Source organism: Chlamydotis macqueenii, chromosome 2, assembly GCF_036417535.1.
Source record: "Chlamydotis macqueenii isolate bChlMac1 chromosome 2, bChlMac1.mat, whole genome shotgun sequence".
Classification (NCBI taxonomy): domain Eukaryota; kingdom Metazoa; phylum Chordata; class Aves; order Otidiformes; family Otididae; genus Chlamydotis; species Chlamydotis macqueenii.
In genome coordinates this window covers 69,141,132-69,155,542 of record NC_141557.1, presented here as the reverse complement: position 1 = coordinate 69,155,542, position 14,411 = coordinate 69,141,132, and the positions used below count along the sequence as shown (strand labels likewise).

Genomic DNA, 14,411 nt, shown 5'->3' with positions numbered 1-14,411 from the left:
TGCCTGCTTCAGCATCTGAATTGAGAAGAGCAGTTTCTGACTGTCTGCTCTCTACAGCTGTCAGTCTTCGGCTCCTCTAGCAGCCGTTGGAGAGAATTAGACGTGATACCTAAATAGGAAAGTAAGGGGGAACTTGTGAGGCTCAGTTGTGCACCTTCCATTCCTTCAAAGTCATCCCCCCCAGGTGGCGTGTGCAAGCAAGCTAGAAATTAGGAGGTATTTCCTTTTCTCTTTCTTGTGTGTCTCATTAAAATAAGGCCAGCATTTTGTCTGCATTGTTTGACTCTAGGAAAGTACTCAAGTTACGAATGTGCATTTGGCTTTCTATGCATTTCTGTCATCTGAGTCAAACACCATTTTCCCTTGTGAACTGCATATGCTTGTGCTGTGCATGGAAGCCCATGATCCTAAAAGAAAATAGTGAGATCCTGCAGTTCCAGTGAACTGATCCTTCTTTCTCCTTTTAATCTCAAGTTGGCAGAACAGCCCGTTCACTAAGCAGCAAGGGAAGCGTCAATTCACTAATACATTTTCCGGCATTGCATAGAGGCTCAAGAAAGACAAGTTTTGGCACTATTTTTCTTTGGAGTTGTTTTCATTTGTTTTTCTTTCCCTCACCCTTCTTTGGACATTGGGCTCTGCATGATACATACCCAGACTGAAGATGGGTACTAATTTTAGGAATCAGCCGCTCTGATCTAATACAGCTATTCCCTCTGTTTAGCAGACAGATGAAGGTATTGTTCTTTACCTGCTGTAATTGTTCATTTATTTACATTTTTGCATTACTATTGCAGTTGTTGCATACCGGGCACTGTTTGAATATGTTGGTGTGTAAGTACCTTGCGAGCATATCTATTTTGTCTTGTTTCCTCCTTTGTGCAAAATGCTTGGGGGATTTGTCATTCTGAGCACCATCATAAACCTTGTAAAGCTTGAGGTGCTCAGCCAGATGTCGTGGTTCAGGCCAGTCTTTGACTGCAAATTCAAACCAAATGCTGTTCAAGTAAAGAGATTTTTGAAAATCAGGTTTGCGTGGTGAAGACTCCAGTTCAGTTGGACGAGTGGATGTGCAGGTTTGGTGAGCTGTCACTGCCACCTGACATTTGACTTGACAGAAGGGCATTTGTGACACTTGTAGGATGTTGTATAGATACTTTGCCCAAAAGAGGCTGGTACTTAAAACTGAGAACACTGTTCCCCATTGGTTATACGGACAGAGGCAATTTATATTGTCAAAAACGGTCATAATTCCTACATTGTAATTGCTGTGTTTTGATTTTTTTCATCAGCTTGGCAGCAGAATCTTGTTAACTTTGAGAGGAAACTTGCCGCATTTAGGGAAGTCAGATTTCATCAGTTTGTTGCTTTGTCCACTGCCAGCATTGAAGGGGTGAAAAAGATTACTTTGTTTTAATTGTAAGAAACGTCAGGTTTTCATTAGGCTTTATCCTGCTTCTGTATTGAAGTGAAATCTCATGCAGATGCGTATCACAGTTACCTTCGCAATGAAATGAACTTCACTGCCAATTTCATGGTCAATTGGCTCCATCATAGGCACCCCCCATCACGCTGCTGGGGTGCTCTGCTCGCATTCGTGGCTCACAATGTGCCACTGGTTCCTCTCTTCAGCACCACAGAAAGGAGTCATTCCCATCCATACAGAGGAAGGTATTTGTTAAGACCGCTTGCTGTAAGGCTTCTCTGTGAATTTCTTTTTCCGTAGGTGAATTTTAGCATGCTGGAAAGGTCCCTTTTACAGCTTTGGCCTGTAGAGTCCTCTGACATCAATAAGGAGGCACATTTCCGTATACTACACCTAACATGTCTCAGTCCCGCATGAGAAGGACCACACATTGTGCAGCTCATCTCATTAGTCAGGGGTGACCCTCATATGCAGAGGGTCATATTTGACCTTCATTTGCAAAGTTTTGATAGCCCTGAGGACAAAACGTATCCCTAATTCCCAAGATGGTCATCCAGTTGCTAGATGGCTTGGTAAGGTAATCCTGCTCCATGTGACCTTTGCTGTTCACTTTGGTATGGTCAGGATTTCATTCGTTTCTCTCTGCTAACATTATTTCCTTGCATAAAGCTGCTGGAACTATTTCAGTAGCTTTTTCAATGATCCTGTTTTGTTGGCTCCCTGTAGTATTTTTTTTTTCCCTTAGCTCTCATCTAAACTCTTTCTCGTTTTCTGAGCTATTTCTGGTTGCTGGACTTGGAATTATTCATGAACTTGAAGCTCCATGCATAGATCCTTCCTTTAACTGTAACATTTCTTAGGTAGATGTAGCAATTTGATTACCTGATGGGCTCCATCTTTTTTTAAAGGCAGCAGTTTTCAAAATCAGAGACTTTCCTCTAAATCTACTGAGCAAGAGCAATAGCCTGCAGAGCTCAGCAGCCATGAGACACCATAGAACTTAGTGCTAAAAAAAAGAGAGTGAAAAAAAGTGAAATCGTAGCTATAAAACCACACAGAAATACTGAGTGTATTTTAGCCAGCAACCTGCCGTGCTTTGTTCATTACTTTAAAGGAGTTGTGGATATCTTTCTCCCCTACAAGTATTCATCTCTGAAACTCAACCCTCTATCGTAAGGGCCTAAACCGATATTTGACCACAGACAAGGTTGAGGTACTCATCCTCAACCATCATTTGAATCAAAAAAACAGTTACCATTATAGTGACAATCAGCGAAGACCATATGTGGCTGCACTTAAAGTACTCAAAGAAGAACTATTTAGTCCTTATTTTAAATTCCTGAACATGGATACAAACTGTCTCTTTTCAGAGTCCAGTGAAGCATATTTTTTTTGCTAGGCTGTTACAGATTTTTTTTAAAACTCATATTTATGCTCATTATAAATGTGCCATTTGGTATAATTACTCTTCCTCTTGGCCAACTCCCTATCAACTTATTTAAAGAACAGAAATAGAAGTTTCTTTTTCCCAAGAGAAGCAATATGGACTTTACAGGGAATGGTTTGAACTTTCTAGCTCTTAAATGAGATATTTTGTTACTTTTCTCTGAGCTGTTAAAGTAATTTACAACTTTTATTTTTCCTCTTTGTGATGATAGTGGTGAGATGGTACCATTGTGTTTAGAAAGTTTAATGTTTGTAATGCCATTTCCTGAGTGGGATTACCTTTAATAAGAGGACATGCCCATCTCAGGTTTCTGAATTGTCTACTAAAGGTATACATTCTAAAGTGCACATTTTTAGTAAAATAAAGTTAAAATATTGGATATTCCTACTTATGAGAACTTCAAAAGATAAAGAACAGAAATTGCTCAGTCCATCAAAAGTCCCCTAAGAAATCAGAAGCATTTGAAATATTTTTACTGGGCTTTCTCAAAATAAACAGCCAGCTAAAACCTCTAATGGTTTGTTTTAAAAAGGTGGAGATTCCCAGTGCGGGGTTGGTAGAACAAGGTGCTCTTTGGTGTCAGCAGCTGTGCCTGCCACAGTGCACGTGGCAATAAGGAAAATTATCACATAGCCTAGCAAAATGTGAGCAACAAGCCTGTGGGCTTCCATGGACTGGATACTTTTCTTGGATTACTTTTATACTTTGCAGCTGATTAGAATATGCAATTCGGTCTGGTCTAAGAAACAAATCCAACCATAAAAATGTAATCATTGCCAGCTCCTTCAAGAAGATATTTTAATCCGCAGAAAGTCCTTCACCAAAACAAAACATAGGAAAAAATGTTATGAGCTGTTTCTTCATTGGTTTAAATTTAGAAGTTGAGCATACATGGGCTTCAGTTCTGTTTTTTCTTGTTGAATGGGTTAAAGACTCACCTGGAGTCTTCTTCAGCTTCTCTGTTGTCCATAATTTTGGCTTTCAGAAAGAACTTGAGCTGTGATGGGTGAGATTTAACTCTAGACTTGATGACTTTGAGGATGACTCAAAGAGAGTTAGAATTGCTTACAACCCAAGCTTTTGCACCAGTACAGTCAGGAGCCCTGAGCCGTGGTGCTTAGTCCTATCCATGTGTTTTGGATCTGTTGCTGGTGTTGCCAGTGGTTGGTGCCCACTTCTAAGGCAATGGTCAATGTGGCTGTTTTGCCTGGTGGCATTTAATTTGTTGCACATAATGGTAGGGTCTTGAATTGCAAGTAGTCATGTGGGTAGGACTTGTGATCAGCTTTCTCCTTTGAATTTTTTTTGATGTTGTGAGATTTAAGCTCCTTCTTGTAGACTCGGCAAAATATCTTTTAAGGAAGTTTAAATAGTTGTATTTTTCTAATGCTGTGTGCTAGGGGACACAGCTAGGTGTGAGTATGCAGGTCAATTCCCTCTTCTTGACAGTGTGTTTTTAGTCTCAGAAGCTGAATTAATGGGTTGCATGTGGGTTCATCCAACTCCCAGGATGGTTGTGCTTAGAGGCTGCTCTGCTCCAGGTCGCACACAGTGGGCAGGGGCTTTCCAAGAGCTTGTTTCTGCTACGGTTATTTAGAAAGGGCTAGGTTTGTTCAGTAGATAAATTTTTTGTATGGCAGTGTGATGACAGTGTGAGAAGGACGCCTTGGAAGCGATGCTGTAAATGGGGAATTATGCTTGTAACAGCTATTTACACCAGAACGGGAGGTTTTTTTGTGGCAGTTCTTCACAGACTGAAACATGAATCCCTCTCACTAGGTGCCCAGCCAGCTCTAGTAATGGAGATCCATCTACCCATCCATCCTCACCTGCTTTCTGGGAAGAGGATTTAGGAGAACTTTCTCTTCTTTCCCTTCATGCCAGAGATGGAAGATCCCCTATCAGAAGTGACAGGGACAGTGAGAGGCAGTATCTTCACTCCTCTATTCTCCTTTGCCCATAGCTGGACAGGATCAGGCTCTCAACAAATGACAGCTGTGACCAACTGTTTCTTTCAGTGCATGAGTGAAGCAGAAGGAGGCTTGGGTTATTTAATCCAGGGTAAAGCCCAAGCATAGCCTTGGAAGAGGGTCTTTGTCCTGACAGACGAGTGCCCTCACTATCAGGAGCCGTGCTTCTACTCATGCTTTCTTTAAGTCCCACTAGGTCTTGAATTCCTCTTTACTGTAACAGTTTTGGTAGGAGAGATGAAGAATGCTGTCTCATCTATCATAGTATGAAGTGCGGTAGTGTTCCCAAGCAAGATGGGAGATGTGGGCTTGAAGTTTTTCAAGAGGAGGATGAAAGTGACCCTGTAATTCTACTGTCTGTCAAACAAATGCTCTACCTACTCCAACAGAAAAGTCCTTGTATCTCATCCTACTTCCTATGCTTTCTTAAAAGCACAAACTGTGCATTTACTCCCTGCTTACCAGTTAGGAAGGGCAAAATTTCCCTTCCTTTCAAGCTGCAGTTTCTTACCTGTTTCTTACCAGCAATTCCTGGTACTTGTAGAATTGTCTTCCTGCAGCTCCAAGAAAAGTAGAATATCTGGTTTGCTTCTGCTGGCCCTGTTTTTCTCTTTGTTGGCTTTTGCTTGTGCTCCTCCTGTAGTGGCTGCTCTGAATCCTGTTTTAGAGCTGCTGAGTCTCCGCGTAGTGTGTGTCATGCCCAGGGCAGACCTGGGGGTTCTGCTCCAGTGTATGGGTGCATAGAAGTGAGGAGCTGCAGTATTCTTAATTGGATTTCGCCCTGAATCTATATGTAATAAACACTTAAGAGATGGAAAACACAATGAGTAATAAGAGGAATAAGGGATAGACAAAATAACTAATATCGGTGAAATCTAACAATCCTTATTTTCTATAATTGCAGGGTTTGTAGGAAGAGATTATGTAGCTACTGATGGCATAACCTGGTAAAGTGCTTTTGCTGCAAATAAAAATCTTGTGTACTATGTTAAAATACATAAAATACTCGGATTTTTGAGAGATTTCATTTCAATAAACACATGTTTAGAATGATGTATGTAGTGCAATATAGTTTGCAGAGGTTAAGAAATGGCTTTCAGATTGCAATCAGCATGAATAATTAACGTTTTACGTCAAAATGTGTGGAAGTCGAAAGCAGGGTCCTAAAGGGACTGGAATTCCAAAGCTATTCTTTGCACTTCTCTTTTAACAAGAAAAATAAATACACTGAGAAAGAGGGATCGCAGCAAGAGCAGAGCCATACCAAGGTGCTGACATGGGTAAGTGTAAAGGGTGCGAGATTCAGTTTACGGCTACATCACAATGTGCTGCACACCTGGGGACCGGGAATAATTGGCGGGGGCTTGGAAAATGTGAGTGCTGCTTAGCATGCAAAGGAAAGCTACTGACAGCCTCTGCATGGTTCATAAACTCACTACGCCAACCCAGTTGGTGCCATTGCAAATGCCTACATCCAGTGGGAGCTGTTGTCAACTGAAGAGGCAATCATCCCTGTTTGGCAAGACTGCGTTTAGACTGCTGCATGCCGTGCCTTGTCTTTCGTTGGAAAACAGACCTTTGAGAAGTTAGGAAAAGTTTAAATGGGCAATTCAAATAGTAAAGGGAGGGCTGATGAAAATTAATTCCAGGTGCAAAGGGAAATTAAAGGGAAATAACTGAACAGATGATAATAGAAGAGCAGAAAATGAACCATTTTCCTGAAAGAAAAACAAGGTGCTTTTTTAATTGAAAGTGTTCCCATTCAGGTGAAGAGAAGACCTAAGTGCTCAGCAATTAAAGTAGTTGTTCAGGTTTCCTGTCATTTCAAAAAGACACAGTATGCGTCTGCATCTTGTATTGAACAAAGCTGCTGGAATAAGGTCTGTGCAGTTTGAAGTGAAGGATATTCGGGGTGCAGAGTTCAAAAGACTCCTTGCAACAGAAATTTGTTGGAAACTAATCTGCAGAATAAAGCCTGGCTGAATGTGGATTGGGAATAAGAAGTATTATGTTGTTAATTTTTTTTTACTTATACAAGGTTATTGTCGTTAAATAAAATGGCACATTTAGTCAAATGCATCTTAGGGCCAAGATAATTTTCAGCCTGTTGTTACAGATTTGCACAAATATTAGAGAGAGCACAGTGTAGCCATTGGTGTTTCCTAGGAAGTCTAAAAATCTAACTTTGTGAAGTAAACTGCCTGTTAAGATACTTGTGTGTCTGATTAGGACCAAGTGTTAAGAAATTATGTGAGAGAAAACTTAGTGTGATTACTGGTGAGGAAGGTAATATTAAAGATCTTGGATAGGGTTGGTGGGCTTCAGCCGTCAGCAATGAAATTGCTCTGTGTGCCCGAGTGAGGTAAGAGAGGCTTTTTTCTAAAATGGAAGCTGGGTATGTTATATATCAGCAAAGTTAATAGATGTCGTGATTCCCAGACAGACATGGGATTGACAAAACTGATTGTTATTCTCTAGGAGAACTTAGTAAGTTATGTTGTCTTTGGGAGGACCTTTGATCTGCCTGCTACACTTCTCAAATCCAAAAAGTAGGTAACTCCTATGTTGACTCTTACTGGACCTTCTAGAAATCAACACCCTACTGAAAGATGTGGAAAACTTGTAAAAATTTACAGAACAAGTTTGAGATGGCCAGACCTCTTTTTTCTTGGACTGGTAAATTGACTGTTTTGAAGAACTGCTCTTCAAAACTGCTCTTCCTCAACTTGCTGATTTTGTCCATGCAGTACATGACAGCCCACAAACCTCAAAGTTACTTTACCCAAAAAAACCCTCAAACCCAGGGTCCCTCAAACCCAGTGTCAGCTTAAAAATTTAATTTAAAAGGAGAGATAAGAGAAGAAATTAGGTTTTAGACCTTCTAGTGTTTTAAGTCTTTGTAGTGTATTTCAATCATGTCTAAAAAATTTCTTTTACATCACTTGGATGCAAAATATCTTGATTTGTGGTGCTTTTTCTCATTGAAACCACAAGTCTTGCTTAAACCCTTCAGTGTATATGAACTTCAGATGTCTTAAGGACTACAGTAAAATCTTGAGAGCTGTCTGACAGCCAAACAGCCTGTGAAAAGCTCTCAGGTTTAGTTTCCCCATTGCTATTCTGGGATGACAGCTCGGACAGAAGAAAGTGGGAGGGGAGTGCATCACCCTCTTGCCGTAAGTGCCAGGTCCCAGCTTCTCAGCAAGATCTCAGATCCTGGAAAAAAAATCTGAACAAGTTCCCCAAAACCCCAAGTATCAGAAGCAACTGTGAACTGTAAACGTCACATTTGTGGCACTAGCCTCAAGATGAGACCTCATCAGTGTGACTACGGGCGCTAATGCACATGGCAGTTCCCTCTCCCAGTTCAGCAGACTGATTGAGCTGGGACTGCTGGGACTGCTTTCCTCTTTGAAGGTGAAAAAAAAAGTGCAAGGCCTGAGTTGGCTTCCATTTGTGCAAGTACCACCTTTTTTGGGAACAGCAAGGGTGTGAAACCAGCCTACGGAGCCTGCTGTCAGCAGTGGGTGTCACAGCCCACAGCCAGTCAATAGTCATTAGGAGCCAAAAAGGCAGAGGAACCCAGCCAACTCGAGCAAAAGATGCAGCAGCAAAGAGTGCAGAAATCTGAAGTTTACTTCTCACACCGTGGTCTGCTTTTATTCTTGCTGTATTAAAACTGTCATGACTTTATGCTAATGTGGTTAATTCCTAGCCAGTGATTATTATGCTTTGAATTAGTGGTGCTCTTGAGAGTATTTTTCGTGGGGAAAAAAAATTAGGTAGTCCTGAGACATAGGAGTGAGAGGGAAAGAGAGCTGTTAGTTCCATTAGCTCAGAGCTGTGTGTGTTTGGGGAGTATGAAGAAGGGCCATGTTCATGGCTGATGGAGAGCACAGCAAGACTCCCAGGGCACAGATCGGTATGAAAGATGATACTGAAATTCAAGGAAGAACAGTCAAAACATGGAAATGGTTTTGATGCTGTGTTTGGCTTTTAATGAACCAGCCCTTTGAGTAAATTCCTTTTGACTCCGGTGTTAGTTTTGCCTGACTATGAATCCATAGTCATTTACTCTGAATGGGAAAAGCTTCCTGGAGGCAGTGAGTGCAGCTGGTGTGGGAAAGAGGGGATGTATGTTCTGAAAGGGGAGAATCTTTAAGGGATGTCGGTTCTCCAGGGAATGGCATCAGCAGTACCAGTTAGGACCAACTCGCAAAGAGGAGTTGTTGCAGCTCTGAGATTTAGTAACTAGGGCACCTGGGTAGCAGCAGTGTGGCCTCGGTGATGGGGAAAAGGAGAGAGGGTGAGCAGCGAGAGGAATTTCATTCTGTTTCAGCTGTGGGTTTATGCAGCAGGAAGCCTAATTCAGCAGCAGCAGTGTGTCATTCCCAGTTTGCTCAATGGGCCGCTTCTATGCTCTATCCCTCGTGTAAGGCAGCAAAGACAGTGCCAGCCCATTACTTCTAGCAGCCTCTCTGAAAAATGACAGCAGTGGGACATACATGCTTTAACTAGAGGCATCCTAAAAAAGGAGGAGGGGGGGAAAGGCACGTTCCCTTTGGATCTGCATGTAGAGAGAGCTGGTCTGTACCCCATGCTGGTCTTCAAAGCCCAGCAGGTTCCAGGGAAATCAGGAAGTACAAGGAAACTTCTGGTTTCCTCTTCTTTTTACCCTCACGGTTCGCTCAGCATAACCAGGCCATTTCCAAGCCATGTCCCAGCCCCTGGCAGGACAGAGCCTTGTGATGGGTTCTCTGGATGAGAAGGTGTTTCTCTAGGCGGTAGGGCACAAAGAGCAGGAACAGAATGAAGTGCTTTGGCCAGATTACCTTTTTTTCCCTCTGCTTTAAATGGAAAGATGTTCTCAGAAATGTTTGTCTTTCTCTCCATTACCCCGAAGGATAGTTATTTTTAACTGTTTCCACTGAAACAGATAGCCAACAGTATCTTGCTGGCTGGCTTTTTATCTCCAGAAAGTTTCAGGTGGCTGTATCTATCAGTGATATTTTACAGGAGAAAGGATTGAGTTGTCAATGTTCAAAATAAACAAAGGAGCAGTAAAAAAATAACCAACCTTCTTGCAAAAACTTGAGGGGCTCAAATACTGTTTCAGTTTGGAGTTTGATAATGAAACCTCCTTTGTGTTAGAAATGCGTCTCTGTCTGTTCACATGAAAACCGACCTAAATTTGGCACACTTAAAGCCTCAGAAAAATTTCCGTTGAGAGACATAAGAATTTGCCAGCCAAAATCTCTGGTGATTCCATCAGCGTGGGGTGGGTGTGCTCATCCCTTCAGAGCAATGCTCTTGCTGCGGTTCCTGAGCCCCTGCTCGCGGCTGAGGTTAATACTTCGTATACTGGGGGTGAACTAGAAACACTAGGACACTGTCTTTAGAGCGGGAGAGGTGCTGATCTGTGTCCTGTCTTTATGAATCCAGACTCTGTGTGTGCAAACCACTCAAACCAGTTTTACTGGCCGTGTTATGTTACAACACAAGCCTGGGAAATGGCATCCCTGAAAAAAAAACAAAACAAAACAAAACACTAACAACTTAAAAAAAACCCAAAACTAAAACCCCTCCTGTATGCTGACTGAATTATGCAAACCCTTTTTTTTTAGGGAGAGGGAGTGCATGCTTCAGCCCAGGGCTGGGAGAGCTTATTGCAGCCCTGGCAGGTGTGGCATGGAGAGACCCCTCGCTCCTGGGCTGCTGGTCCCCCCGTCAGTGTTTTTCTTTGTGGTTCTGTGCCTCTAATCACAGGGATGTCATTTCTCAAAACTATAAGCATACATTTTCCCTGCAAATGTGAGGAGTGGGGACACCTCCTGTGCCAAGTGACCACCCCCAGATTTCTCTTGCTCTCATTGAGGAGGATGGGTAATTTAAATTCTTCAGATTTTTTTTTTTTTTTAATCTTTAGACTGTCATGATGTATTACAGTGTAAAAGTTGCAGAAAGCTGAATTTTTTTAACAACAGAAGCTTAGTGAAAACCTGTAACCCCCTCTAGGGAGTTGAGGCCTCAGTGTGGACTCTATTAAAATTCTTCAAGTCCTTCTGTTAAAAGATAAGAATTGGAGGGGAATGAGTGGGCAGAAAAGTGGGACTGGAAGGAACCTTCTGAATTTTTAGCTCCCTTTCTATCAATAGGAAATTCCTAATGCAGCCCATTTTGTAACTCAGGCAGTTTTAATGGACGCAGTAATGAGACCAGAGTGTCATCATTTATCGGGGTCTTTGCTCCTGATAAATATTAGTTCATGGAAAGATATCTTTCCATGGCAAAAAAAAAAAGACTTGCAATATTTCTTTTAAACAGTATTGCATCCTTTTTTGGAGCTTTCTTTTCTGCAGTCTCTGTCACGCTTCCCCAGAAATGGCTGGCGGATGGCCTGCCAGCTGTCTAGAGCAATGCAGAATAATTTGTTAAAGATTGTAACTTTGCAGTTGTAATAATCCATATTCCTGTCGAATCTGATTGTTAATACTGATCTTTACAGTAGATTATGGATTCCTCTCAAAGGAAAGAAAATAATGTTAAAATAATAAAGACTACATTTTTTTTTCCCTTTTTTACTATTCTCTGTAACCATGGAAAATTCTGACCATCTGTGTGACTTTGATAATTTATTAAAGCATTTATTTCACTTCTCTCCCTTTTTTTTCTCCTTTTCTTGCTGAAACTACAGCTGAGGAAGTGGAAAGACTGGCTGCAATGCGTTCAGATTCTCTAGTACCTGGGACTCACACGCCTCCAATCAGAAGAAGAAGCAAATTTGCCACTCTTGGAAGGCTTTTTAAGCCCTGGAAATGGAGGAAGAAGAAGAGTGAAAAATTTAAGCACACTTCAGCAGGTAACAGTCGCAGTCGGGTTGTTTTGTTAATCTGACCTGTTTGCTCAACAAGGCTAAAAATCTGTAGTGCAGCCCCAATTTATACATGTTTTTAAGATTGTTGAAGCTTGACTTGGAGAAATTTTTCAGATTCTAAGAGATCTTTAACTTTGTTACCAGCTTTTTCTTTCAAAAAACCCAAAGTAATGCATTGGGTGCAGTACAATTAAAGGAGCAGCTCGTCAAATCTATACATTCAGGTTCTACTACCAGAGCTAGAAGATAACCCAGGAGAAATCTTGTTACATTGATTTAGCAGATTATGGGTAAAGGAAATGCTAATATGAAAACACAACTCTAGTGGAGGATTTAGCCACATTCAAAGTCCTGTAAGTGCTAGTTGAGGAGCAAGAAAAATGTAAGACAAAGGAGTTAACATTTTGTTGAGTAACTTGCATAACCATAAATTATTTATTCCATTGGGCAGGAAAGATGTGTCACTTGTTTTCTGAGAAAAACAAATCTCTCTACCTGCCACACTCCTCCTTCTGCCTTCACTTTCTAACACTCCTGGTTTAAGACTCTGCAATTAAAAAATAAGTATGGAAAACTGCAAAAATGTGGGTTTATATTGTAAATTGATGTGAGCAAGAATCCCAGATCCAGGCACTGATGCACGTGGTGAAAGTTTGTACTTGGCATTTGTTTTCAAGCTATGTGATCTATTTAGAAGATTTATTTTCTTTGTTCTTCCGTGATGATTAATAATTACTACATGTGTTTTTGCAAGTCTTGAGCCTGGCTTGCCTGTGACAAAACATGGATTTTCTTCTGATTTCTTGTTGTTCTCACTAGAACTAGAAAGAAAGCAGTGAGGATCTTGCTCCTTTAAGTGCCAGAAGATACTTGAGTTACAGCCCAATTGCTCTCTGACCTGTTTATTGCACAGTGAAAGCTCTCAGCCAGGACTTGACTGTACCTTCTGGCACCCTGAAGCCTGTACTTCTGAAAATGGCCCATAATTGCATGAGAAGTCTCATTTAGCTAAGTGTGAATTCTTGTATGGTGTTAAATGCAGAAGAAGAGTTTCCAGGGTTCATACCTGAAGGTGCTTTTTCCTGTGTGCTGTTTAAGCTGCTCTCTGATTCATCAGGCAGACACTAATGAACTCGAATAGATGGCTGTATTACTCTGAGTGATGATTGTATTTTTGACTTGACAGCTGAGAAGCAATTGTCACCAAAAATGACATGTTTCTGCCAAACAAAAGGCTTGTCTTTCATGTTCTGTATAAGTCATAGCCATAGTGCAGTGTAGCATTTCCATGAAAATTCTATATCTCTTAGGGATACATGGACGCTGTGGTGACAACTACTTTGAAGCTAGTTGCAGCATGCTAGGTTAGTTGGTTACAACTAGGAGGATAACCATGGCAGTTCAGGATGTACCATGGGTTGCAAAAACCTGCCTGGTATTTATTTGTGTGGTTTATCCATGCAAATAGTTTATCCAGCTCTAGGAGCTGGGGCTGAACTGCATGCTGCTGTGGTTACACTTATTATTTGAAGCTGGCTTGAATACACCTACATAGTCTGCTCTGGGCATTACAAGAAGTGTTATGTAGATTTGCCCCATTTACCAAAACATATGTAACACAGTGATTAAAACCAGAGTAAAAACATGTATTTCCTTTTCTCAGAGGAGAAGGAAGCTTTACCAGACATACCAGCAGATCTCCTCCCCCGGTAAGAGGGACTTCAGAGTCTGAAGAATTAGTTTAAAACCTGGATCTGCAGGTTGCAGGCAATGTTTGTCGATTGCAGTACTGGATTTTATCTCAGCTGAGTCCAAAGCCTTTTTTTTAAAAAAAAAAAATCATTTCTAGTAAGCTAACAGTATCCTGCAGCTGCTCTGCAAAATTGATATTCCTATCAGCTCTCCGGCTACTAACTGCAGCAAAATTGACAAGGATATCAAATTTGCTGAGCACCCTGCAGGAGGCAGGGGGAGAGATTTACTTCTGGACTTCCCCCCGCAGAGCTGGGGACCCCACAGTTTCCATCATCCCTGACCCTGGGGAACGGGAATCCACTAGGATACTACCAGACTCCCCTGGCAATTCAGCAGCATCGGTTGAACCTAGTATGTGTAATGTAAAAGATATTGCACTAGAAAACTTGCATTTTTCTGCCGGCATTTCCATGACCTGTCATCTAATACCTCTGATCTCACTGAGAAAATATATTTAATTTTTATAATAAATCAAAAGACAAGCTTATGAGATGGCATAATGAGAGCCAGCATGAAACTTCCTAATACAGGCTTATTTTCTTCTAGTGCACTGATAAATGTGATGCTTGAAAAAAAATATTTCCCATTAGTGTCCTACAGGCATGCAACCAAGCTTTCCCACCTGCATAGAACATCAGTAATTATCAAAAAATAAATGCTAATACAAGTATTTTATTAGACTCTTATTTCCTGCAACAATAGATTCCATTATTTTAAATCTCGAAAGCAGTAAGGATCAAAACACATGACCTTATCTGTTGAAACTTCCTTTGAAATTAATGGGAGTGTTTTTTTCTGGGAGACTGGAAGAGAGAGAGGGTCAGGCTGATGTTTAAGGTTTAAAGGTTGCCTTTTTCATGAGATTTCCTAGTGCTAACATTTTGTATCCGTATCTTTATCAGACTAAAAGCTCTGATTATTTATTCAGAGATGAATGCT

At 41.1% G+C, this 14,411-nt stretch overlaps 1 protein-coding gene across 5 annotated transcripts in view; it reads left to right on the top strand.

The window, feature by feature from the left end:
- The window catches only part of PHACTR1 (phosphatase and actin regulator 1), a 317,085-nt gene that overhangs the window by 183,213 nt on the left and 119,461 nt on the right, over positions 1–14,411 (top strand). For all 5 annotated transcript variants that reach the window (XM_086740218.1, XM_086740215.1, XM_086740216.1 and 2 more), the window contains one exon: positions 11,538–11,702. In XM_086740218.1, coding sequence (XP_086596344.1) covers positions 11,538–11,702 — 165 coding nt within the window. The remainder of the gene's footprint in view (positions 1–11,537; positions 11,703–14,411) is intronic.